This window comes from Panicum virgatum, chromosome 3N (genome assembly GCF_016808335.1).
Source record: "Panicum virgatum strain AP13 chromosome 3N, P.virgatum_v5, whole genome shotgun sequence".
Taxonomy (NCBI): domain Eukaryota; kingdom Viridiplantae; phylum Streptophyta; class Magnoliopsida; order Poales; family Poaceae; genus Panicum; species Panicum virgatum.
In genome coordinates this window covers 28,798,176-28,825,080 of record NC_053147.1, presented here as the reverse complement: position 1 = coordinate 28,825,080, position 26,905 = coordinate 28,798,176, and the positions used below count along the sequence as shown (strand labels likewise).

General features: G+C 47.2%; 4 protein-coding genes, 1 long non-coding RNA gene and 1 other non-coding gene across 6 annotated transcripts; 4 read left to right on the top strand and 2 right to left on the bottom strand.

Moving 5' to 3' along the window:
* Positions 1 to 1,301: 1,301 nt before the first annotated feature.
* LOC120665558 (stromal 70 kDa heat shock-related protein, chloroplastic) lies at positions 1,302 to 7,813 on the top strand. Its single transcript, XM_039945150.1, has 8 exons — positions 1,302 to 2,016; positions 2,791 to 3,043; positions 4,122 to 4,201; positions 5,667 to 5,809; positions 5,891 to 5,989; positions 6,158 to 6,347; positions 6,532 to 6,930; positions 7,036 to 7,813. The coding sequence occupies exons 1-8, from the start codon at positions 1,534 to 1,536 to the stop codon at positions 7,429 to 7,431; spliced, it is 2,043 nt and encodes a 680-aa protein (XP_039801084.1). The 5' UTR covers positions 1,302 to 1,533; the 3' UTR covers positions 7,432 to 7,813.
* Positions 7,814 to 10,319: 2,506 nt separating this feature from the next.
* Positions 10,320 to 11,327, bottom strand: LOC120663332 (putative CCR4-associated factor 1 homolog 3). The gene has a single exon (XM_039942139.1). The coding sequence runs from the start codon at positions 11,243 to 11,245 to the stop codon at positions 10,544 to 10,546; it is 702 nt and encodes a 233-aa protein (XP_039798073.1). The 5' UTR covers positions 11,246 to 11,327; the 3' UTR covers positions 10,320 to 10,543.
* A 4,963-nt stretch (positions 11,328 to 16,290) lies between these two features.
* On the top strand, positions 16,291 to 18,290 carry LOC120665557. The gene is made up of 2 exons (XR_005671209.1): positions 16,291 to 17,202; positions 17,960 to 18,290. It is a non-coding gene; the product is annotated as an uncharacterized LOC120665557 (long non-coding RNA).
* A 1,646-nt stretch (positions 18,291 to 19,936) lies between these two features.
* LOC120665556 (translation initiation factor IF-2-like) lies at positions 19,937 to 21,412 on the top strand. The gene is made up of 3 exons (XM_039945149.1): positions 19,937 to 20,553; positions 20,660 to 20,801; positions 20,878 to 21,412. The coding sequence occupies exons 1-3, from the start codon at positions 19,961 to 19,963 to the stop codon at positions 21,340 to 21,342; spliced, it is 1,200 nt and encodes a 399-aa protein (XP_039801083.1). The 5' UTR covers positions 19,937 to 19,960; the 3' UTR covers positions 21,343 to 21,412.
* A 2,918-nt stretch (positions 21,413 to 24,330) lies between these two features.
* On the bottom strand, positions 24,331 to 24,403 carry TRNAE-CUC. Its single transcript has one exon. It is a non-coding gene; the product is annotated as a tRNA-Glu (tRNA).
* Positions 24,404 to 24,558: 155 nt separating this feature from the next.
* LOC120665555 (membrane protein PM19L-like) lies at positions 24,559 to 25,819 on the top strand. The gene is made up of 3 exons (XM_039945148.1): positions 24,559 to 24,993; positions 25,107 to 25,372; positions 25,460 to 25,819. The coding sequence occupies exons 1-3, from the start codon at positions 24,867 to 24,869 to the stop codon at positions 25,574 to 25,576; spliced, it is 510 nt and encodes a 169-aa protein (XP_039801082.1). The 5' UTR covers positions 24,559 to 24,866; the 3' UTR covers positions 25,577 to 25,819.
* Positions 25,820 to 26,905: the final 1,086 nt, after the last annotated feature.

Genomic DNA, 26,905 nt, shown 5'->3' with positions numbered 1-26,905 from the left:
AAATCATTTTTGGGAACCATCTATTTTGAAGTTCACTATCCCATGCATCAAGAATTCTTTTGATATCATCCAACTATTTGGATGTATTTCTTATTTGCACAAGGGAAATCATTTTTGGGAACCATCTATTTTGAAGTTCATTATCCCATGCATCAAGAATTATTTTTGTAAAAGCAACCACTGTGTTCACTTGGCGTGTCAGCCAACCAGCCAGCAGTATTGTTCTCTCATACTAAATCAGCACCAGCCACCAGCTACCAACCAGTCAGCAGTACTGTTCTCTCATAACAAATCAGCACCAGCCATCAACCACAGCCAAGTGAACACAGCGATACCATCAGCATCGCAGAAATGTTTCTTTGTACAAATTAAGCAAGATAGAAAGCCATTTATGTTGGTTGATTTTTGGAACCTATTAGCTCTATTGCATTGCATTGCACTCACAATGTGAAGTGATAGAATTAAACACCAAGTAAAGCATAACAAACATCACAAAACACAAAGAACAGCCAAGTACGCTAAATACTTTCGGCCCAAGTGCAAGTGTGCTAAATACTGGCCTTGTTTGGTTTTGTCCCCATGTTACTTTGACCGCTAATTACGGTGTCAAACAAATCCAGTTTACAAAATCAACTTCAGAACTCCGCGCTACTGACCCTAAAGAATCTAATTAAGACTTTGACCGCGCAATTATAGGATGGTTACTGTAGCATCACTGTAGCAAATCATCGATTAATTACCGTCATTAGATTCGTCACGAAAAGTTACACCCATCCCTAAAAAGATTTTACAAATAAACTTTATTTAGTACACTATGCATGCGAGATTCTCTTTTCGAGAAATGTGCGCGCTAGGATTCTTGCAAAATCAAACAAGGGCACTGCCAGTTATGATGCACGTCAGCACGTGTATTCGAAACAACCTCCTGCTTCCAGATGCCCGGAAGTGCCGAGAGCGTAATTTGGGGCGTGTTTGCTTGCTTGTATGTGGCCTGACCAGGCTCGGCGCATGCACCTGGCTCGGCGCATGCAACTGATAGAAGACATCTCCATCTGACTCGTGTCTTCCCTTGCAGAAATTGGCGCTCAGCCTGGCTCCCGAGAAACGAAACTGGACCTCGTTTCTTCCGAGCCTGGCTCGCTCGCTGCTGGCCGGTGAGAGCCTGCCTCCCAAGAGCCGAGCCAGGCCCTACCAAGAAGGGAACCAAACACGCCCTGATTTTTCGGCGGGTGCGCGAGGCTTCATGCGAGAGTCCCGGTGCTTCGAGAACCTTCTCCCCATCACCGGGATGCCGTGCTCCGACCACAGCTTCACGGGCCATCCTGTGGCGTCCACAACAAGAGGAAAATCCAAGCACATCGATCGGCCACAGGATGGCCCCAGAGTCGGCTCGCCGCACGCGAATTCTATAAAACCCTCCTCCCCTCCCTTATCTCTTCCCCGACCTCTCGCCATTTCTCCTCCCTAGGGTTTCGCGAACCTTCCTCTTTGGCCAGGCAACCTCCTCCTTCCTCGGGTTCACCGCCGTCGGCCATGGCGACCACTACCTTCCCCACCTCGACTCCCTTCTTCGCGGCCCATCACGGGCCCCGCCGGAGCCGCCCCTCAGTATCCGCCGCGGTCTACAGCCGGAGCCGCCGGTGGCGCCCGCTGCGGGTGGCGTGCGAGAAGGTGGTGGGAATCGACCTGGGCACCACCAACTCCGCGGTGGCTGCCATGGAGGGCGGCAAGCCTACGATCGTCACCAACGCGGAGGGCGCGCGGACCACGCCCTCCGTCGTGGCGTACACCAAGTCCGGCGACCGCCTCGTGGGCCAGATCGCCAAGCGCCAGGCCGTCGTGAACCCGGAGAACACATTCTTCTCCGTCAAGCGGTTCATCGGACGAAAGATGAACGAGGTCGACGAGGAGTCCAAGCAGGTCTCCTACCGCGTCATAAGGGATGACAATGGCAACGTCAAGCTAGACTGCCCGGCGATTGGCAAGCAATTCGCTGCCGAGGAGATCTCTGCGCAGGTATTCCACTAATTTGATTTCAGATGTTTTTTCACCACTTCCTATGGTCAATTGCTGTTATCTTTCCTGGTTTCAGAAAGCGTACAGTTATCTCAGCAAAATCGGTGCATTCATTGTCTTGTGCTAGCCTAGCATTTCTGTTAATGAATAATTTGCCTTGCAGTGTAGAAGGCTATCGTGATATTAGAATTAGTTTGAAGCGTTTCCTTGGAAAGAAATGGTTGCTTCTAGTTCATGACTCTCTTTTAGCCATAATTATCCTGAAAGTTAAATTGTTATCATGGTTAATTGTTTTTTCCCTGATTTCTGGAATTGTACGGTTCTCAAGGAAATTAGGACATTCATTGGTGAACTCTAGACTTGTGTTCAGTTGTTAATATTGGTGGATAGTTTGACTTGTACTTAGCTAGCTTATTGTGATATTGTAATAATTCAGCAGCAGTTAACTATAATGGCCTTGCATTTTCCTTCCTGATGCCTTACGAGAGGAGCCCTCTAGTGTGCCTTAAATAAAAAGCAAGGTTGATTGATTGTATCGCCACTTAAGTTTGTTGAATCTAATGAACTGTCCACAATTATTGTGCATAGTTGTTTACTTTAACATAATTAATAATATCTATCTCTGCATTTCTTCATTCTATATTCTTCCCAATATCTTCTATGGGAAGTCTGTTGATGGGAATTAAAATAGAGGAGTAATCAGCAAAACTGAGATATAACTTTGATTGCACATACCATTTCTGATCCAGGCTATATACATTTTATGTTTCTCAGGTGCTTAGAAAGCTGGTGGATGACGCATCAAAGTTTTTGAATGACAAGGTCACAAAGGCAGTGATCACAGTTCCTGCTTACTTCAATGACTCACAAAGGACAGCAACAAAAGATGCTGGCCGAATTGCTGGGCTGGAGGTTCTACGTATTATAAATGAGCCTACGGCAGCATCACTAGCTTATGGTTTTGAGAAAAAGAACAATGAAACAATTCTGGTTTTCGACCTTGGAGGTGGCACCTTCGATGTTTCAGGTATCTGACCTGTTTGGCATTTCTGTGGACACCCTTTGTATCTACAGGATACTAAACTTGAGTCCTTATTGTCCCTGCATGGTTAACTATCCACAGAGCTTTCTGTACATCCATGATAATTCTCTGTCAGTATTTATAGTTTTAGGTAGTTGTAGCACAAATCACTACAGAAGATTTTAGGTAGTGTAGTTGTAGCAGAAATAACCATAGAAGATTTAACAGATACTAAACCTTGTATTGAAAACTGAAAGATTTGGGCTGCTACTTTTGTTAGTAATTCTTGTGGGTGGTACTGTATTTCGAATCGTGGTTGGAACAATATCAAAATATCTTGAAATCGACGTTAGGGTCAAATATTCTGCTTTTTGTTAGTATTAATATAGTACATTATTAGTTACAAACATTATAAATATACAGTCATTGTATTTCCTGGGAACTGATATTTTAAAACTCTGTAATCGTCTAAGAATAATTGTTTTCTTGTATGCTGTGAAAAGCCCATAAAAAAGGGAAATCATCAGTATTATTATTATTATTATTATTATTATTATTATTATTATGTGACTGCAGGAATTGGGTACTATATGTCAAGATCATATTTAGCCATGTAAGCCCGTTGGATATAAAGAAGGAAATAAAAAAATGCTAGAATAGGAAAGATGTGGGATGTGGGAGTAGACTCTAGAGTGCCAAGTAGTACTACAGAATCCTTCATACTGAGAATAATATGATAGGTGTCATGGAATAGTTCATGGGAAATTACGTAAGAACAAAGGGAAAAATTGCTTCAAGAAAGATAATGGATAGTGCGAAGGAAGTTTGATCTGGCAAGTCATTTACTTCATTTGAATAATCTCTATGGGGACAAAATTACAGTGATTGCAATCCTCTTAGTTCCCTTGAAAATGCTAGTCAAAAGAATCCCTAATACCATGAAAATTTGAACACTAGTATCATTTTGATCCACATTTTCTATTATTGTGCTTCTAGCTTTCGATAGATGTTATTAATCACATTGTTTATTTCCCATCCCTTGGATGATATATGAAGCTAATTAAATTTCTGTTGTTGATTTCAGTACTCGAAGTTGGTGATGGTGTTTTTGAGGTGCTGTCGACATCGGGTGACACTCACCTTGGTGGTGATGACTTTGACAAGGTTAGTCATTCGTTAGACAGGAAGTGCATTTGTTTTCCTTTTTGCCTGAGACTTCAATAGTCCTCTTCATTACTTTTTGGCTATATATATGTTGGCACATAAAATTTCTTCGGTACTTCATTGGTAACTGAGCTGTATTAGGGTTTTGCAGTGTTCTTTAACTAAGAACATCATCTTATACTATTACTCTATTAGCAGGATGTATGACATGAACTATATTGAACATGACGCTAATGTTATGCAAATGATGTGGCATGGCTCAGTGGCAAAAAAGCCATCTAGACTAATTCTGCAAAATATCATTTTTACATGACAAATATTCCATCCGCACAATTAGAAAAATAGCACTCACTGTGACTGATAATGTATAAAAACTAGAAAGCACGGTTTTTAAGTAGTTGCCTAGGCGAGCGTCCAGGCGCTAAAAAGTACTTGGGCGTCCCGGACACCATGACCAAAAATCAGCAAAATGAGAGTAGGGGAGGGAGGAGAGAGAGGAAGAACTCAAGGAGGACCACGCAAGGCTAACGACCCATTTCTGCTTCCTTCCCCTTCGGTTCTGGCTCTTGAAGTGCCGCATGGGATCTAGAAGGGGAGCGGCGACGGCAGTGAGGAAGGGGTTGGGAGATCTAGAAGGTGGCAGTAGCAGCAGTGTGGAAATGGAGGGGAGATTTGGAAGGAGGCAGCTCCAGAAGTGGACATGGAGAACAGGATTGGGAGGGAGAAGAGGCACCTGGAGGTTGGAGAGGAGCAGTATCGGGAGGAAGAAGAGGCACCTGTAGAGGAGTAGGGACATCCCTAGATAGTTCACAATAGATGGGGAGAGCTTTTATGGGCTGTCTGCTGGGCTAGGCCTTTTTTTTTCCTTGTCCTTCTTTTATTTATTTTCCATTTTCCTTTTTATCCCTAAACCATGCTCCTGCTTTGAAGTTTTTAATAATCATATGGCGTTGCCTTGCCACGCCTTATGCTCGCCTAGGCATCGCTTAGGCGACTTGAATGAGTGGCTCGTCACGGCTCACCTTGCCGCCTTAAAAACCATGTTAGAAAGACCCCAAAATTGTAATTATCGGATTGAGGACTTAAGGGATATTTGGTTGCTTACCACATTTTACCACAGTTCATGCGCCAACGGTTTGGGAAGCCATAATTTGTGGCTAACAAATCATCTACCACTCTTGTAGTCTTGGGGGAAGTTTTGGCAAGGAATTAAGAGTTATGATAGGCTAGTAACCGTGAAATAGTGGCATCCCATAACTGGGAACATGAACCAAACTATAGCCATGCTTGTTAGAATTATAATCATAAGTACTCACTATTAAGTATTAAAGTAAGTATATTTAATACCAATAAATGAAATCAACTTTGTATCTCAAAAATTGTTTATGAGTAATTGTTGGTCAAAGGTCTATAATTCATAGCTTTTTTAAGATGCTTGTTCTTATAATGCAATTTACACTTCCAGAGAATTGTCGACTGGCTGGCTGGAAACTTCAAGAATGATGAGGGTATTGACTTGCTGAAAGATAAGCAAGCTCTGCAGCGACTTACAGAAGCTGCTGAAAAGGCAAAGATGGAGCTATCATCCCTGACCCAAACAAATATTAGGTCAGTTCCCTCAACTATCTTTGAACGTTGCTTCCTTCCTGTTTAGTATATTCTCTAACATCTTATTTGTGCTTCTTTCAGTTTGCCTTTTATTACAGCTACTGCGGATGGTCCCAAGCATATTGAGACAACTCTTACCAGGGCTAAATTTGAGGAGCTGTGCTCAGATCTCCTTGACAGGTGTGTACTGTGGCTATGTGTATAGTTTTTGCTATGGGTTGGGTCAAAACTCAGATGTGCTTAGTTATCAAGATTGAATGCTTCTTATGCTTTTATTATATGCTGGATATGATCCTATTGAACCAAAGAACCAAGTGTGGCTAACATCTGTTGTCAATGATATTTCAGGCTGAAGACCCCCGTGGACAATGCCCTCCGGGATGCGAAGTTGCAATTCAAAGACATAGATGAGGTCATTCTTGTTGGTGGTTCAACTAGAATACCAGCTGTTCAAGAGCTTGTCAAGAAAATGACTGGAAAGGACCCCAATGTGACTGTCAACCCGGATGAGGTTGTTGCACTTGGAGCAGCTGTGCAGGTCAGTGCATGAGGAATCCTTGTTAAATTAATTAAGGTTGCACTATGCTTCTATCATAACCATAGAGATGATACCATATGTATGTTGTCCTTGTTACCTCTGACTATGTTGTTTTCAGCTCTTGGAGATCTTAGAGGGTCATTGCATGTTTGAACTGTTTATGAGTGCAAGTTTTTTACTGCAGGCAGGAGTTTTGTCGGGCGATGTCAGTGACATTGTCCTTCTTGATGTCACCCCTTTGTCACTTGGTTTGGAGACACTGGGTGGTGTTATGACCAAGATTATCCCAAGGAACACAACACTGCCTACCTCAAAGTCAGAAGTCTTCTCAACTGCTGCTGACGGGCAGACCAGTGTGGAGATCAATGTTCTCCAAGGAGAAAGAGAGTTTGTTCGGGACAACAAGTCTCTTGGTAGTTTCCGACTTGATGGGATTCCTCCTGCCCCACGTGGTGTTCCACAGATTGAAGTCAAGTTTGACATTGATGCCAACGGAATCCTCTCTGTCACTGCGGTGGACAAGGGCACAGGGAAGAAGCAGGACATCACAATCACTGGGGCCAGCACATTGCCAAAGGATGAGGTATGTAAATGCTTTCAGAAAGAATTATGCTATCAATTTCTCAGCAAATGCTGTGTGCCAAAACAGTATTAAAACACTGCTGATTGATTCAACCTGTATCTTCAGGTCGAGAGGATGGTTAATGAAGCTGAGAAATTCGCGAAGGAGGACAAGGAGAAGAGAGATGCCATCGACACCAAGAACCAAGCTGAGTCAGTTATCTATCAGACTGAGAAGCAATTGAAGGAGCTCGGTGATAAGGTCCCAGGGGATGTTAAGGGGAAGGTGGAGTCGAAGCTGCAGGAGCTCAAGGATGCTGTTGCTGGTGGCTCCACACAGACGATAAAGGATGCTTTGAGTGCATTGAACCAGGAAGTCATGCAGCTTGGGCAATCGCTCTACAGCCAGCAGGGTGCCCCAGGAGCTGGCCCTGCCCCAGGGGCTGACGCCACTGCTGGTTCATCTGAGAAGCCTGGTGATGAAGGTGATGTCATTGATGCCGATTTTACCGACAGCAAATGAGGGTCGTGTTAGCTTTAGATGGGGGTTGCTGGGGACATCTTGTAGTGTGCCAGGGGTATTTATTCCACAAGATGTTGTAGGATGTGTGGGGTGTACTTTTTGGTAGATTGGCACCTGAGCACGAGGTGAGGTCGGGCAAGTTCAGATTTGACTGTCAAATGAATACATAGGCCTTTTTCTGTTTTCCTGCTTTCTTTGCGTCTGTTAATGGCTAATGTAAATGGATACCACTTAAAGCCTAGGGATCCAGTGGATGCCGCTGGTCACGAGCTTATTGGGAAGCCCCAATGAGTTTGAGTTTTTCTTTCAACCGAGAACTTATAACTTATGTTGGTGACCTTTGGACTTTGGGAATTTATTTCAAAATGGTAGCATTTGTTTATTCCATCGGATCAGTATTTATCGGATCATATACGTGGTTTTAGGGTTTTCACTGAAGCTTGTGCCTTTTGAAATTGAAAGGGAAAAAAATCCACATCATCTCCCTCCCCTCAACGAGTCACCTGTTGTTGCCTTGTCTTCAACGGGAGTCATCCAGTACACTGTTGTCTTCAACGGGAGTCATCCAGTACACTGTTTAACTTATAAAATTGTACAGAGGAAAAGCGTACTCAAGCGTACTCCCGTTGAAGTAAATAGTGTGCTTATCCAGAAGTAGTTGTCTGCCTATGCTGAATTCACGTTGCTTTTTACTGTTTTACACGTACCAAGACAGTCTCCACGGCACTTGTCGTCCCCTATGCGGAAAAATGGATGGCCCAGCGCCTGTACACCCAGGCCATATTGAACTTTCCCGTGTCGTATAATTTTAACAAATCCCCACGAAGTAAGAAAATAAATTGATAAATACCCGTATAGGAATCATATCTAAACCAGGTAAGCTGTGCAAAATTGGAAACTATAAATCCAGGCTACACGATGCTCATGCGATGGCCAAATATGGAGGTGGGGGACATTTTGCACTTAACCGCCACCATTAGCAATGTTAATCTGCAATTTTGCTAATCCCTCCTCAGTTCCCTATGGCTATCGTTTCATCTGCCGCAACCCCACGTCCAGGCGCCATGAAGGATGCCACCATGGACTCCGCCGTTGGCGCTGCCATGGACTCAGCCAGGCCGTGCGCCATGGAGAACTCCATGGCGGCGACGGTGCGGCGGCGACTCACGACGGCCGAGCGAGGGCGACTCGCGGTGGCGGAGCAGTAGTGAATCTTGGGCGCCGAACTCCATGGTGGCGGCAACATGCGAGCGGCGCCACGGCGAGACGGGGTCGGGCGACAGCGAGACACATGCGGGCGCCGACGACTCAAAATGAAACCATGCGGGCCAGACGTGGGCGGAGGCTGGGCTTTGGGGTGATTTGCAAAAATATGAGATATGCAGAGCTAAGGGCGGGCGGTTAATCGCAAAATTAACCCACCTCTATCCCTAGCCATCAGAAGCTCATCTTGTGGTCTTCATTCGTAGTTGTAAGGTTACACAGCTCCACTGGTTTTCACCTAGGGACATGTTGCACTTAACCGCCCGCCCTTAGCAATATTAATCTAAAATTTTGGTAATCCCTCCTCAGTTCCCTAGGGCCATCATTTCGTCTGCTGCAACCCCCATGTCCAGGTGCCATGAAGGACGCTGCCATGGACTTGAAGACCGCCGCCACCGCCATGGACTCCGCTGTTGGCGCCGCCACGGACTCCGCTAGGCCGCGCGCCATGGAGAACTCCATGGCGGCGGCGGTGCGGCGGCGACTCACGACGGCTGGGCGACGGCGACTCGCGGCGGCCTGGCGGCGGTGAATCTTGGGCGCCGAACTCCATGGTGGCGGCAACTCACGAGCAGCACCAGCGCCACGGTGAGACGTGGGTCGGGCGGCACCGAGACGCATGCGGGCTCCGGCGACTCAAAACGAAACCATGGGCGAGACGCAGGCAACGCTGGGCTTTGGTGGGGGGGGGGGGGGGGGGCAACTTCGGGGTGGGACAAGGCAAACGAGAATGAATCACAGGGTTTCAAACTTGCTAGCCTGTTCGGCTGGTAATAATTGGCTGGGCTGGAGCAGCACATCCAGCCATCCAGCTGCAGCAAGCACCAAGCCATCCAGCTGTAGCAAGCGTTGTCTAATCCGGCGAGTGGCTGGCCTATCCAGCCATTCGGCTGGAGCGGGCCCCCAGCCAAAATAAGCTCAGTCCAGCCAATTAATTCCAGCTGAATTGCCATGCCAAATTTTTTTGCAGTTTGCTGTTCTTCAGGGCAGATTCAAGGATCCAACCGGTTTAAGGGCGATGAGAAAAAGGATCCAGTGAGGTAATGATGGTTGGGTGCTTTCTGTCTTTGCTGAAGGAAATAGTTAATCAGATATTCACTGCTATCTCTTTTTGTTCAGTAGAAAAATCCATTAGCAGTGACTAGACGTTACAATATCCTATATATTTTAAAACTATATATTTTAGTTAACTGATAAGTATAACGTGACTCCAGCCAAACAAGTCGATTGTGCAAAGTAACTGAAGTGCCATTTTATCCTTGAGATTGGATGCGATGTCACATAAATGCGAAGGGAGCTGTCATATTCCATCAGGTAACTTGATTTTTATATAATAACTAATTCTAATATCGTACCATTGTGGCACCTACTCCCTCCGTGCAAGTACTACCTAACATCAGGTAACTCAGGAAGGGTTGGCATAGAGACGGAGCTGAGCGACGGGGCTTCTTCAGGCGGCGAGAGAGAATTGCCCTCCTTTTATCGCGCGCGCAATAAGGTGGCGCGGCTCGTCAACAACTTGTGCATCCCAATTTTCAAAAAAAAAAAAGAAGAAGAAGAAGAACTTGTACATCCCATACGACCCAAATGCTATGGACAATTTGCTGGAGGCTTCGATCCATATCTTTCAGAAACCTGAGCTGGGTTTCGGAGCAATTTTAACATTTGTGCAATTTTAAGATCAGCCGGTGATGGTGAGGCAAGATTGCAGTGCACCACTAGGCAATGAGACGTCTTGAGCATCATGACGAGAGGTTGTTCCAATTTCCTACTGCATCTACAAAGACTCATCTGCGTTATTACATCAACCTCGAAATACCCAACAACAAAAAATCCCTAATGTCTGTCATCAGTGGTGCAAGCCATCGATGAGGCCTTGATGGCTGGCGCCGCCGTCACGGTACAGGATGCGCCTCCTCATCGCCGTGTAGATGCGGCAGGCGCTGTGGCTCTTCCCGCCAGCCAGGCACGCCGGCGGCGGCGGCTCCGGGGAGTCCCTCCGCTGCACGGAGAGCCTGGCGGCCACGCGCCTGAGGCCCCCGCACAGGTCCGCGCACTCGCAGTGCTCCGCCATGTACTTGGCGTCGAACAGTCGCCCGCCGAGGAGGGCCCTCGCCTGCGCCACGAACTCGTGCCAGGTCCCCGGCAGCGGCCGCCCGCCGGCGAGCATCTTCACCAGGTACGCGAAGTCGTACGCGCCGCCGAACGCCGCCCACGTCAGCTCGCCCCGCCCCCGCCGCGACGACAGGATGGCGGCGAGCTTGGCCGCGAACGCCGCGGAGGCCACGCCGCGCGCGCGGGACTGGTCGATGGCGACGAAGGGGTACCTCGCGAGCAGCGAGCCGATAGCATCCAGCTCCGCTTCGTAGTTTGCCGCCGTGACCTGTCTGATCTGGACACCGAGCACGGGTGGTGCCGCCACGGCGTGGTTGTACTTGTTATACGGGGCCGCCGGCGGCGGCAGCGGCAGCAGCTGAACTACACGCGGCGGTGGCGGCGGAGGCGCGAGCGGGAACATGGCTGGAGCGGCGCTGGCCTTCATGGAGAGCATCGATCAAGACTCGAGAGCGCTAGCTCGCTGTTGGATCGAGATCGACGGGAGGGTTGCTGGCCGCGACGCCGCGGAGGACGATGGCCGGATGAATCGGTGGAGGTGCCACCTGCCCGGCATTACTGACTTTATAGGGCGGAGAGGTAGATCAGGGGAGTGCCTGTTCCGACTCCGAAAACAAGATGGTTCTTCACGACTCGGAGTCCGTTAGCTCCATGTCGTCAAAGCCCTGGACATACGAGATCGCCTGGCGTCCGTCTCCGATCGACTCACCATGATCGATTGAAACTCCGTCGCTCTCAATTAGATATATGCAACAATTAAGAGTTTTGCTAGATTTCTGTCAACTTATATACTTCTAATAGTGACAAACAAGTGTGCTCATGAACTAGCTCGTTCAGGCTTTGACAGGGATCCGGATCAGCCAAGCATTTGGTCTGATCCCCTTCCAGATTTTGTATCTTATTTTGTGGGCCGCGACTTTGCTGTACCGATGGGTGAATGAAAGCACGAGCTGAGCATGATTAAAAAAATGTGAGGAAATTCATACTCACCGAGGTTTGGATTATCATTATAAAGGTAATGACTTTATTACGGATGCTATGTACAGCAGCCTAAGTTGACCCGCCACCACCGTGGGGACAGTGGCACATGCAAACAATTTTAAAACTAAAAAAATTATAGTTCTTAAACCATCCATCAAAAATAAATTATCATGTTTAGGCGCCGTTTGGGAGGATTCCTTTCTAGTGAAGCCAAAGCTAATGAAGCTAAAAAAACTAACTTCACCCGACTTCTAGTTCATTTTAGCTCGAATTTACTAAACGGTTTCATGCTACATTATTTTACTTTATGCAAATCAAGTGAAGGCAAAGCCGGAATGAACCCTCCTAAACAGACTATTATAATACGTGTTTGGATATATAGTTTTTATATTTTTAGTTCATTATATTTTTTATACAACGTGCCACTTCCATAAGTAAGGGCAACCATAATGTGGTAAAAAGATACCCTTAAACAATAAAATATGCTACAGTAGTAGCCATCCTGGGTACACTTAAGGAAAAGAAACACTAAAGTGAGCTAAACTTAAAGTATACATTAAGGATGGAGAAAAAATTATTCTCCCATCTCACCTCCCTCTCCTCCTCACCAGCATAGGATATGGATAAGGAATAAGTCCAATTTACCCCTCTTGAACTTGTCAAGAAGTCTGAAATACCCCCTCAAACTACAAAACCAGGCATCATACACCCTTCAACTCTCAAAACCGGGCAAAATACCACCCTTGGCTGGTTTTCAGGGTGGTTTTGCTGACATGGCGGCGGACCCCACATGTCAGCCTCTTCTTTCTCTTTCTCTCTCCACCTCTCCTCCCCTACCTCCCTCTTCTCCCCGCAACACCGCCGCCTCCTTCTCTGCTTGCTCTCTCTCTCGGCGGGGGCCGCAGCAGCTCTCTCTCGCTCCCCACAGTGCCGCCAGCCACCCTCCACTTCTGCTCTTCTCCTCACGATGGCTAGCCAGCAACCCTCCTCCTCGGCGGCCCGACGGCTCGCGCGGCGCGATGGACCGACGGCTAGCACGGCAGCTCGCCGTGGTGCCCCGGGAGCTTGCTCGGCCGCACGGCGCGGCGTCCATGGGCGCCTCTGCTCCTCTCACTACAAGAAATGTGGTGATCTATGACGAAAATTCTATGATATTTTAATGAAGCGTCAGAATTGCACACAATCTATGACGAATTTGAAGGTATGGACCCTAGGCCCAGAACTTTATGACGTTTTATTGAATTCGTCATAATTGAGCCCACAAAATATGACGTTTTATTGAATTCGTCATAATTTAGCCAACAAAGCATGACGTTTTAACATTAATGTCATAAAAATCATCATAGCTATCTTAACTATATGTTTTGACATTTTCATTTTTAATTCAAGTTTTTTCTTCTCTTATTTGATGCTTACGTGGCAGCCTAGTCAGCGCACACGTGGTCTGCTGAGTGGGGCCCACTTGCGAGTCCACGAATGAAAATAGAAATCGTCACGGATTTAATATCACGCTCAAACCACAATGATGATAAAAAAAATGTGATATAGTTAACATGAGCCCACGAATCACCATAAGATACCGAGTTCACATATGCATCCAATTTGCAACATAATATTTTGTACAAGCTTAAATCCAGGTTTTTTATTTTTAAAATTAAAATTTCTGTGGCATAAGAAAATCGCTCGTTATTTTTATCCTGAAAAAAATCATTCTAGCCCATCTTAACATTTTCTTGGGCTGTAGTGAAAAATTTGGAAAAAAACCAACGGCCTAGCTCTTTTTCACGTGTCTGGGCCGAGCTCGTTTTTGCGCTTAGGGCCTCCTCTCTCTCCACCCTGTTGTTTTTGGCGCAGCAGAAGGACCAGCAGAGGCTTCGGGCCTCGTCTCTCTCCACCCTGTTGTTTTTGGCGCAGCAGAAGGACCAGCAGAGGTGAAGAAAAATGGCCGCAGGAGGAGGACCAGCGGAGGGAAAAAAATGGCCGCAGGAACAGCAGATGGGAATCGAACCTGGGTCATGATATTCAGAATCGAGGGGCCCGCCACTACGACACAGCAACAACTTAGTTGAAGCATGACATTAGCTTATATATTTATATAGTATCTCAAGTTTTAATTCCAAAAATTAAAATGACACACGGAGATAGAATTGTGGCTTCGAACCCAGACCTTGATTTATGTTGGTGTCCGGAAACTATAACTAATAATATTTTGTAACATGGTTCTACAATGAGGCGCAGATTTGCAACCCTTCTTTTGCACAACAAGTGGCAATGTAAATCAACAAATGTTAATAGGATGGTTAAGGTAAGATTTTATCCAAATTTGAGATATATGTGAAGAAAAATAGATTTTATGGTGTATAAACTTCAAAATTTGAGTTGAGTGATATGAAATAATGTGAGAGATCCATCCATTTTGTAAAGAATGTATACCCTAATTTTTGCAAAATCTATTGAAACTTTTATTTCAAGCTTAAACATCCATATAACGACTCTATGACAGTTTCCAGAATTTTTGGAGACATTTTAGATATTATTATCATTATTTTATATTAAGGTTGCAAGTAGAAGTTTGAATTATCTCTAACAAATATTTAAAACTTTCATCCATTTTTGGGATAGGAGCTATAATAGAATGGGTACACTTAAAATATATTTTTGAGGATTTTTTAGATATTATTTGAGATACTTGTAGTTCAAATAGTAATTTACTTTCAATAAGCATGCAGAAATTCATTTAAATGGTACAAAATACTAAATCTGTTCAAAAATTCTTGAAACTTCTACATGGAAACTTAGATGTTGTCTATTACATGTAAAAATATAATTAGGTGTATATAAATTAATTATTTTACAAGTTACTTCACAAGGGTGTATTAATTAGTCAGTTAAAAAATAGAAAAAAAGTTTTTTGCACAAAAAGTGGCCATATAAATCTACAAATGTTAACAAGAACATAAAATTAAGGTTGTGTCCAAATCTGAGGTGTATATGAGAAATATATAACTTAAGTTGTATGAAACTTCAAAGTTTGAATTGAGTTATAGGAAACTATATGAGAGATGTATCAATTTGTGAACAATGTATAGTTTCACTTTATTAGAATTATATGAAAGTTGTATGAATCTTTCTCCTCACCTGCATGTTTTTCTATTTGTTGCTCCTTTCTATTCCTGAAAAAAATACTTGCACAGAACACTTGACATTCATGAATGTTGGATCATGCCTCTACTTGTGAAGGATTAGTAGAGCCCACAGTTCATAGTTCTGCAGTAGTACTGTTCCCTTTGCTAGTTACCCCGTAGTTTTTATTACTATGGATTGTTAGTTATCTCTGCAGATTGCTAAGTTTGTTGGAAAGCATTAACTACCATCTTTCTTTTGAGCAGCCAATCTTTTTTATTCCCTGTAATTCTCAAAAGTTAGCCCAACAGCAAAGACCAGATGTATGGTTGTTCTTTCTCTTTTTAATCCGGAATTAAAATTTGTAACTAGTATTACTCCCTCGTATGAACTTCAAATTTGATGGTTCTTTTTTTTCTATTTTCTTCCAAAATCTATGAAACAATGTGACACACCTATAAATTTTTGTGAACAATGTATATTACAATTTCCATAAAATCTTGTGAAACTTTTATTAAAAGCATATAAATACATGAAATGATTCTATCCCAATTTACAAAAAAATTTGGAGAAGTTTTAGGTATTATTATCATTATTGTATAATAAGGTTGTAAATAGAAGTTTGAATTGTCCCTAACAAACATTTGAAATTTTTATATATTTTTAGGATATAAGCTATAATGGTTCATATGTCCTTAAAATATATTTTTATCAAATATTTTAAACATTATTTGAGATACATGTAGCTTAAATTGTAATTATTTTCAATAAACGCACAGAAAGTCATTTAAACTACTAAAAATATTAAATGACTTAGAAAATTATTGAAACTTCTGTAGGAGAACTTATATGTAGTCTATTATATGTAAAAAATAAATTTATATATATGGTAATTATTTTTACATGTTACTTCACAATGGTGCAGTACAATAAAAATAAAAAAGAAAAATGTTAAACGGGCCATGAAACCTTGTCTGGGCCATTTTCCTCTAAGGTCCGACGTTTACCAGCTGTACATCTCCGATCCGACGATTCGAACGAATCCCTATGTGTATAAAAGGCCCGCCAAAACCCTACCTCCCTGTTCCGCGCTCCTGCTACCCCTGCCGGCCGCCTCCTCGCGCCTCCACCTCCCCTGCTACCGCCGCCGCTTTACTCCCGATGGGCGAACCACGCCCACCTCGACCGCCGGCCTTTCGCGCCCTCTGTTGTCTCCCACCTCCACCTCTGCTGCTTCTCTCCGGATCCGCACCCGCCGCCCCACTCTGCCCTCGCATCCTCGTCACCGCGCGGCTAACCCTCCGGCCTCCACACCTCTCCCTCTCTTTCTCCTTAGATCTGTGAGCTGCTCCCTCTCACTCGTCGAGGGCCGCGGCCACCGTCTCCCTTGACCTCGTTGCCGCCGCGACGGCCCTCTCGCGCGGCAGCCGTCCGGGCACATGGAGGAAGGCCGGGCGAGCTCCAAGCCACGGCCCCGGCAGATATACAATGTATAGTGGCCGCTGCCGGTGCGGACTCGGGCCCCCTCCTCGCCGCGCCTCCTCGCCGGGGGGCTCATCCAATTGCTCCTCTCCTGCGGAGCGGTTGAGGTCCGCAGACTCATCCACCAGCGGCTGCTGCATCCGACTCAACAAACAGCGATTCAGGTTTGCATATTATTTAGACCTTTTCTACCACTCGGCCATCTCCTTCTCTCCATCATGGCTGTGATAGGCATATGGACGAAGCAGCAGGCAGCAGCGGCCATACCTGATCCATGGGAATGACGGGGCTCCTCCATGGCATCTTGAATTTCTTGATTCCCTTCTTCACGGCCTTGACTAAGATTTATCTGTTTTCTAATTGTACCAGCAGTTTACCTCACGCCATAATTGTTGCCTGTAAAGTGCTCGACAGAATGCTCCAGTGGTGACATGATGTTTGGATCTCTGATGGCAAAGGAGCAATTCTTTGGTAAAGTTGAAGCTGGGTTAGCATATTCGCTCACTGCTGCTACTTCGCCTACAATTTCACACATTTGAGTTCTTCCTCTCTTGCCCCTAACTGTGAATTGGTCTTGTAAATTGCATTGAGACTATAGCCTTCTGTTTTTCAGATTTCTACAAGTTTTGTTTGTACTGCAGCTGTGTTAGTATTGACGCCCTCCTGTGCATTGATTGATTGGATGAGATATTGTTGTATGTCTTTCAGGATTATTGCTTCTGAATGAGCGTGGGAAAAAGGGAGAGCTGTGGACAGAGGTGTTGTCATAGGAGCTCGCATGGAATTCTCACAGCTGTGAGCCCCCTGGTAAGGCTGCATCATTGTTTATGATATGTGTATGCAAATTGAGCTAGAACTCATTGTTGTAAACAAATGATTTATAGGAACTTAAATGTGCATCTCAGACTTGACTGGTGGTTTGTGTTTTCTTCTGCATCTCTAGTCTCAGCCGGTGGCAGTAGGCGCATGCACCGAATGGCTCTCTTGTTGGCGTTGAGTCAGACCTCTAGGTACAACTAGCATCCCCCTACTGCTTATATTGATATAGTGTAATTCGTATATAGATTTTGTGTACAAGGTTATCATTCTCATGTATTTGGAGGGCCTATTTCAGTGATCTGGTGTATCTTGTCCACTTTTCTATGTTTAATATTTTCACATGTTAATTATGCTTTATACCTCAGTTGTTCTCCATTGAAAAAAAGCACTGTAAGATTGATTTCTATGACCATCTAGTGCACTGATTTTTTATATGTATCATGTCATATCACCATTAAGATTGCTTTCTATGACTACTCTGTCTCTGTTTCCAATTAGCTGCAAGCTGTTTGCCACAATTCAAACCTTTCCTAATATAGCACTGTAGTTATAGTTATTCTGTTCCATGCCAACAAAATTGTGGATAAATGTACAGCTATATCTCAGCTGTGTGTGTGGCTGTTTGATATCTCAGCTTTGTCTCTTTGAGTTCATATGTCCTGCAGTTTTATTTGATTAAGTTTCCTGCATTTTTATTCCCTACCATTCTCAAAAGTTAACTATGCATTGACATTAATTTCTGCAGGTGATTTAAAGGGTTAAAGAACTGGCGGTTAGAATAGAAGCCTCGCAGAGAAGAAATCATTGTAGCCAAATGTGCTGCCACAACACTCATCAAAACTGATACGTGTTGAAAAAGAATTCTTTGCTTAGTTACTGCTGCTGGTTCATACTCTTGGTGAAAACTATCTTTTGTTTTTTTTCTGGTTCATTTTGTTGTCTTTGGTCCTGCAATGTTAGATTGCTAGTTCTGATTCATGGAAAACACTATGTGATCCATTATTCTGGTGTCATGATGTTTGATGCAAATATTATTGATATGAGGTTATAATTTGGGCTGTAATTGCTTATTGTGACTTTTGGACTGTAACTTTTGTTTTGGTAAATGGGTTGTGTATAAGCTGAATTTTGTTAGCTAATAATAAATATTGGGCTGAAATTAGGCCCAATTGAATTGGGCCCATTCAAAAACGGGCTGTGAGGTTGACGTTACTTGCCATGTCACTTGCCACATCACCACTACTTCCTACATAATGGCCATGTCATCGGCCACGTCATCTTCCATGTCCTTATTGTGTGACATGGCAATTGAATCTGTGATGAAAATTATACTGTTCGTGACGTTAATTTTCGTCATAGAAAACGGGCTTGAGTTGGGCTTCGGGGGCCCGGGGATATTCTATGACGGTTTTAAAATGTCATGGATCAAGCAATCTATGACGAAAATTTAAGAAACGTCACGAGGTGTGATCTGTGACGCTCAATACATGACGTTATTTGAGATCGTCATAGATACTATTTTATGACGGGTTTTCAGCGATTTGTGACGAAATTCAATCGTCATGGATCAATAGATTTTTTGTAGTGTCTGCTCGCCTCACGCCATGGGCACCGCAACATGAGGGGGATAGCGAGCTCGATGGCCCTCTGTTCCCTGCGCGCGCCTCCACCGCAGACCAACGGCCGCACGTCGCGCCTCCGCCCCGCCGGAGCCCGGAGCCGTCCGACCCCCCTGCGCTCGCGCCTCCACCGCGTTCCGGCCGCCGCACGCGGCGCCTCCGCCCCGCCGGAGCTCGGAGCCCTCCGCCTCCTCTACGCTCACGCCTCCGCCGCGTCTCGGCCACCGCACGCCGCGCTGCTGGAGGCTACAGGGGTGGCAGCAACGGTGGTTGGCGGCGGCGGGGGCAGCAGGTGCAGGGGTGGGTGGGGACGAACTGCCGCGGCCCCCCCAGCAAGCAGAGAGGGAGGCGGCGGTGTTGCAGGGAGAGAGAGAGGGAGGTAGGGGAGGAGAGGTCGAGTGAGAAAGAGAAAGGAGAGGCTGACATGTAGGGCTCGCAGGCTTACATGTGGGGCCCGCCGCCACATCAGCGAAACCACTCTAAAAACCAGCCAAGGGGGTAATTTGCCCGGTTTTGAGAGTTGATGGATGTCATTGTAGTTCGAGGGGGTATTCCAGACTTCTTGACAAGTTCAGGGGGATATATTGAACTTATTCCTATGGATAATGCAGAAAGCTTTTAGCACAACATTAGCTATCTAACACACTATTCCATCTTAAGATCGACATGGAAATACACATGGCTCATGCTCTAATAATAAGGCCAGTCTATGAAGAGTTTCGTGATATTAAATTCTACGCCACATCATCAAATTTGTATAGTACATATAGGAGCCGAGGAGATTGCGCCGTATGAGTAATATGCTGATCGAAGATGCTCTCTTAGAGATGATGAGTAGGAGTGTATCGGGCTTCATCACCTGTCGTTCACTACTTCCAATATTTAGCCTGCTGGAATTATAAATTTCGTGCGCAAACTGAGCACTAGAACTGGTCGTTTTGTATGCTAGAGATGAAGCAGTTGTGGGAATCATCCACCCGCTCCACCGTTGAGCTGCTCCACTGCCCACTAGGTTGTAGTGTACTAGTGCTACAGATGAAGCATTCTCTCTATAAATTGGCCGCGCAGTGATCCTCGACTTCACCACCACACAAACGCACAACTGATCCAAAGGTTCAGAAATCGCCATGGTTTTCGTCCCACCAAGTTCTGCCAGGCGCCTCAAGGCCATGACGGCCGCCCTGGCGCTCGCCGTGCTGGCCCTCGCCTACGCCGCGGCGCCCGCGCGCGCCCAGAGGTGCGGCGCACAGGCCGGCGGCGCGCTGTGCCCCCAACAACCTCTGATGCAGCCGGTACGGCTACTGCGGCCGCAGCTGCTAGCACTGCGGCGCCGGCTGCCAGAGCCAGTGCGCCCACGGCGGCGCGGCGGCGCCTCCGAGGCCACCGCAGCGGTGCGGCGCGCAGGCCGGCGGCGCGGCGTGCCCAGGGGGCCTCTGCTGCAGCCGGTACGGCTACTGCGGCCTCGGTGGCGCCCACTGCGGCGCCGGCTGCCAGGGCCAGTGCGCCAGCGGCGGCGTGGCGGCCGTGCTGACCCGGGAGCTCTTCGACCGGATGCTGCCGCACCGCGACGACGCCGCGTGCCCCGCGCGCGGGTTCTACACCTACGAAGCCTTCCTCGCCGCGGCCCGCGCGTTCCCGGCCTTCGGCGCCACGGGCTCCGCCGCCGCGCGCAAGCGGGAGGTCGCCGCCTTCCTGGCGCACACCTCCCACGAGACCTCCGGTACACCGTACACGTCGCACGCAAAAACGATCGTTTTTTTTATACGGTGAATCGCAGTGTAATTAAAATTTAAATGTTCTTCCACGTACACGCACACGTACTGCAGGTGGGCCGTATTATTCCTGGGGCTACTGCTACAAGGAGGTGAAGGGCGCCCCGTCGGACGACGACCACTGCGTGCCGAGCGCGCGGTGGCCTTGCGCGTCGAACAAGACGTACCATGCTCGTGGGCCCATGCAGATCTCCTAGTAAGAAACCGAAGCCTCCCTCGTTCTGCTGGCACACCTGAACGATCTGACAATCTGAAGCTCTCTCTTTTGTCAGCAACTACAACTACGGGGCGGCCGGGGAGGCCATCGGCGCCGACCTGCTCGGCGACCCGGACGCCGTCACGGCCGACCCCGTCGTCGCGTTCAGGACGGCGCTGTGGCTGTGGATGACCCCGCGCGCGCCGGCCCAGCCGTCGTGCCACGCCGTCGCCACGGGGCGGTGGGCGCCGACGCCGGCGGACCGGGCGGCCGGGCGCAGGCCGGCCTTCGGGCTCACCACGAGCATCCTCACCGGCGGGCTTCAGTGCGCCGCCACCAGCGGCCGCGTCGCGTTCTACAAGCGCTACTGCGACGTCCTCGGCGCCAGCTACGGGCCGAGCCTGGACTGCGCCGGCCAGGCGCCGTTCGACGGCGTCATCAGGTCCGCGGCGCAGTATTAGATGTCCGTGCCGCTGCAGCCGGCCGGGGTACACCTCCAGCGACGTTACGTGTTTCTCTTTGCAAATATGTATCCATGTAATTTTCATGTATTTGTGTGAACGTTGAGATCAAGGCTGGACGTGCCGATATATCTACTGTTTGCCTAGCTATTCTTCTGTTCGTACATGCAGATTAGAATGGCATTTTGTTTCGTGAAGTTCATGATGAGATTTTTTTTTTTCTAATTGTCGGTGACCTGACCCGGGGGTGCGGATCCCAACTAGTAAAATGCTGTGTGTTTCCTCGTCCCAGATGTTGATGCAAGAGGCAACACAGTAACGCACGGTTTATCCTGGTTCCGGCCGCGGGGCCGTACGTCCAGCAAAGGGGGTGTGCGAGGGCACTGTATTATCTTGCACCCGGAGTGCTTGTAGTAGGGGGTACAAGCGAGGCGAGAGAGGGAGGAAAACTCCCAGGTCTCTGCTAGAAGAGGAGTCGGTTGAGATGAGCGCTCAGTGGTGCTGAGAGTGTGGCAATGTTCGCTCCGTTGTCCCGGATGTCCCCTTTAAAGTGAGCCCGCCTCCTCATTTTATAATCACAAGGAGGGGCGGTGTACATGAGCAGGGGAGCGTGGAAGTCGTCGTCCCCCCCCCCCCCCCCCCCGAATCGCGGGAGTACAGTGGTCCTGGATATCGTCCTTAGTCCTCCGGAGATCGCGCCGGCGTCCTGCCGGCCCCAGTAGACGGTGTGGTCGTCACTATAGGGTGTACATGCCTCCAGATGTGGCGTGGTGGCGTTTCGTGGCCCCGCAAGTCAGGTTCTTGCATGCACCGGCGGCGGCGGGGCGCGCGGCGGCCCCGGACCCCCCAGACGGAGTGCTGGCATGCGCTCTAGGAGGTCCGGGAGACATGTGGAGGTCCCGGACCCCTCGAGGGGGGAGGCGCGGGCCTCCGGCTGCTATCGCTGGGCACCCCTCTTCGGGGGGCGCGTGGCGACGCCGGACCCCTTCCCGAGTAGGAGGCGGGCCCGGGGCCATACGTGTGATGAGGTAGAGTCCGGACGGTCGGAGTTGGCAGAATAGTACGAGAGCAGTGCCGAGCACGCTGCGTCCCGCGTCGTAGGTCCCACAGTGCTGTCACAGCGCCCGGGATGGCGGAGCAGTGACCGGAGTTGGCGGATGGGACTCCAGTCACAGCCACTGTGGGGAATGGCGGCCTGACACCGTCTGTCCTGGGCACCGTGGAGGAGTGGTTGGCATTCAATACCTCCGTACAACGGGCGGTTGAGCGGCAGGGCCGTTTGTCCCTTACGCCGAGGGGTGGCCTCGAGCGAGGCGGAGATGAGTTACCTGCTCGAGGGAGGTTCGCTGCCCTCGAGCGATGCGGAGATGATTTGCCCGCTCGAGGGTAGATTCGCTACCCTCGAGCGAGGCGGAAATTTGTGGCGCAGTCGAGGGTCCCGATGGGAGCCCTCGAGCGAGGCGGAGATCGTACCGCGGGGCCCGAGAGGGGTGCGAATGGGCCGTATGCTGGGCTTCTTTGAGTGCTTTCCTTTCTTCCAGATTAGAAGGAGGTCATGGGCCTTCGCGGGCCTAGTTGCCTTAACGTGTGTTTTTTAGAGTGATCTTAGTACCCCGATTATGGTGTCCCTAATCGTGGTACCCGACACTAATGATGAACAAGTACTGTGTACACATCTTCAATCTAACACTAGCGATAAAAAATGTGGCTGCTTGTAAGAAATTCAATTTGATTTTAAATATAGTGATTTGAGGGGGTACGTTTGAGTTTTAAGTTTTAAATGAATGGGAGAAGAAAGATGCCACTCTACATAGGATTTGAAAGGTGCCCTAACGATCATCATACTCGTCACAGTGTACCTCCACCTATGAGACATACTCCCTCCGTTCCAAATTATAAATCGTTATACTTTTCTAACATCAAGTTTGATTACTAATCTTATTAAAAAAAATTGTGCAAATATAATCAATTTTAAGTCATTCTTGAAGAATTTGTATTTATAAAGCAAGTTACAACAAAAGAAGTGATATTTTGCACAATTTTTTTAAAAAAGACGAGTGGTCAAACTTGGGGTCGAAAAAATCAAACTATCTATAATTTAAAACGGATGGAGTATTATCATTGGTCGGCACCGAAATCAACCCTCAATGCTCCCGGTAGGTTTATATGGAAATGATCGCCTTCTTCCCGGCTCTTCTCTCAGGAACTACATGCCTTTCTTCCTTAGCCATATAATACTTCTAGGATCCAAAAAATAGCTGAAGGCACATTCACCAAATATGTATTTGTATTGGGTGGTTTGTGGCTGATCCCAACAACATGACGTCACCTATGAAGAGACTTTCAGCCCATTTTCATTAAGTCTGCCATGATTCAGCATTATCATGAGTATTGCCACCACCTTAGCCTCTTAGTCCATACACTAATTACATGTAAAGTACACACTCTTACATAGTGACCTCTCGGAAACTATCTTTTTGTGAGCAAATATCAAGGTTTTGTTGTCTCTTCTCATCCATACGATGTTTTCAAGATCAGCAAACATCTTACGCACTTGGTTTTGTTGATTCACCAATTTTCTTAAAACTCAAGGATTTGATGCATCCAAGCACACTCCTCCTTATTCATCGTACACACACTCACTTATTGCTCCTATGTTCTTTACTTCGGCTATATAATTTTTACCTAATTCATTTAGGTTCTAAATTTTCAAGTTATACAGTCTACAAACTTTCAGAAAAAAAAAATGAAGTTTCTACGAGTAACCATGGTTCTCTTTAACATTTTCTTGGCATCAATCTCATTATCCGCATCTTTTGGTATTTTCATTTGGCAAAAGAACAACATGTTAAATAACTTGTGAGGTTTTTCGGTTTGAAATTATAGATAAATTGAGCAAATAACATGTTTTGTGTTTTTGGTTCCACTAGACCCTTAAGTTCAGTCGTTCAGATAACTTCAGAGTTTTACAAATTTGCCATATATATATCCTTCTTCAAGCTTGCACAAGAACTATACTCTGTTCATTATCCAGCGAGTGACCAAATCTAAGAGGCAAGGAAAAAAATTTCCGTTGCCGGGACTCGAACCCGGGTCTCTCGGGTGAGAGCCGAGTATCCTAACCAGCTAGACTACAACGGATTCTGTTGTAGCAGAAAATATAAGCTATTAAACCCTGTCTTTACCAGCCACAGCCGTCAGCCGTGGCCAATGGATAATTGTTCCGCCGGATTGGGTTTCGGCTGCGCGGCCGACGAATCTGCGTCGCTCCCCTGCAGCGGGATCCCTTCCTTGCCCGCAGGCCGCAGCAAAAAGCATCGGGCTCCAGCAGCCTCCCAACTCTCCAGTCGGCAGCAAGGAATGGCGCCTGGCTTCCTTGCAAAGCAAAACGCAAGAACATCTCTGGCCCTGATTCTCTGCCTTGCTTTGGCGCCGATCTTACCTTCCAGCCAAAGAAACGGCACCATCCTTCCCGGCGCGCATATATGCCGGCCGCGCTGACGCCTTGACGCACCACAAGGACGAAGGACCTCAGCCCAAAGCCTACCCATCTCCGATCCCTCTCCAGCCGATCCGCCTGCAGGGAGAAATAAAGCAGCAAGCGATGGCGTCCGGCGGGCAGCGGTCCATGGCGTCCGCCCTCCTGTTCCTGAACCTCATCATGTACGTCGTCGTCGCGGCCATCGCCGGCGGGGCCATCAACTACAGCATCGACGAGAGCAGGAACTCACGTAAGCTAGCTAGCCCTCTCGATCGGCCCGGCCTCCGGCGAGCTCTCACCTGCTCGCCGTGGATCACCTCACCGCTGAGCTTGCTGTTCGCCGCCGTGGGTTTGTTTGTGCAGTGCAGGGCGTGTCCCCGCCGGTGCGCCTGTTCCCGATCTACTTCCCGATCGGCAACCTGGCGACGGGGTTCTTCGTCATCTTCGCGCTCGTCGCGGGCGTCGTCGGCATCTCCACCTCCCTCACCGGCCTGCACGACGTCGCCCAGGGGCTCCCGGCCAACATGATGTCCGCCGCCGCCGCCGCGCTCGTCACCTGGACCCTCACCCTCCTCGCCATGGGGCTGGCCTGCAAGGAGATCAATGTCAGCTGGAGGCCCGCGAGCCTGGTACTAATACTATACGCGCGCGAGACCTTCCAGTTTGAGCCTGGTAATTTCGTCTCTGACATGTGTGGCCTCTGCCTCTCCGCGCAGCGCACCTTGGAGGCGTTCACCATCATCCTGGCCGGGACGCAGCTGCTCTGCGCCGGGTCGCTCCACGCCGGCGCGCACGCGGCCATCCTCACCACCCCCATCGGCGGCAGGGTCTGATCATGACGTGATCGACTGAGAGTCTGAGACGGCGGCGGCGACGACGGACATGTATACGAGAGACTTGTCATCTTGGGCACGCAGTGGGTCGGCGGTCTGCGCGTGCGCGCGTGATCGATGTGTGTGTGTGTGGCCGGTGGGTGCTTGAAATTCGTGTGTGCTATTCGCTTTCAAGGTGTTTGGTGTGGGTCTCGTGGTGAATTATTGAACTATATATATATGGTATGGCGATTCTTTTCCATGGAGTGAGCCTGCGAGTAAAGTTGCACATTGCGACAATCGAAAATTCGAAATACGGTGGGTTTTCTATGATAGTTTTACATGGTGGAAAACAACTTCGCAAAATTCAAACCAAAACGAAAAGACAAAAGATAGGAGCTTATCTCCTCAGAGCATACCGAATACAAGAGAAATTTATATGCTCTAAGAGTATCTCCAAGAGTTTGCCATATTTTACTTGGCATATCTTGTGTTTTGCCAACTTTTAAATAGATATGCCAAGTAAAAAAAGAGCTTATCTCCAACAGTTTGGCATAATTCACTTGCCAAATCCAGATCTAACTTACATCAGAAATCCTGAGAGAGAAACAAAATTATATTTATGCCCTTCCACCTCTTGAAAACTTAAATTAGGAACCCTTCTCTGTTACTTATTTCTTTTTTCACCCTCCCACCTGACTAGAAACCACGATGCCAACTGCGCGCCGCGCGCGTATATTTACGCGCTGGAGGCTGGTTTTTCCCAAGTTGCCAAAAATTGCCAAGTCTTTTGCCAAACTGTTGGAGGAGTATTTTTAACGTTTTTACCAAAAATCAAAGATGGCAACTCGATTTGCCAAACTGCTGAAAATGCTCTAATATAATATACAAACAACTTTATTCAAATAATTTTTAACGGAATTTTGAACCGGAGATACACGGGATCTACGAATTCCGGCAATTCCACTGATGTACCGAGAAAACATGGGAAAACACTGATGGCATGTTTAGTTCTCAAAAAAATTTGGGCAACTTTTACAACACTAATTAGAAATATTAAATATAAATTAATTATAAAATTAATTATAGGGATGGACGGGAAATTACGAAACAAATCTATTAAATCTAGTTAATCCATTATTATTGTAGCACGACATTATCTAATATTGCATAATTAGGTTTATTACATTCGTCTCACGATTTCACCTAGGAGTTATGAAATGAATTTTGTCAGTTATCCACATTTAATATTAGTAATTACTAGTAGTTAAATATTTTAAATTACTGTTGCGTAGGAAAATTTTTGGAAACTAAATATGTCCTGAATCTGCTTCTGCAGCTAACTAATTT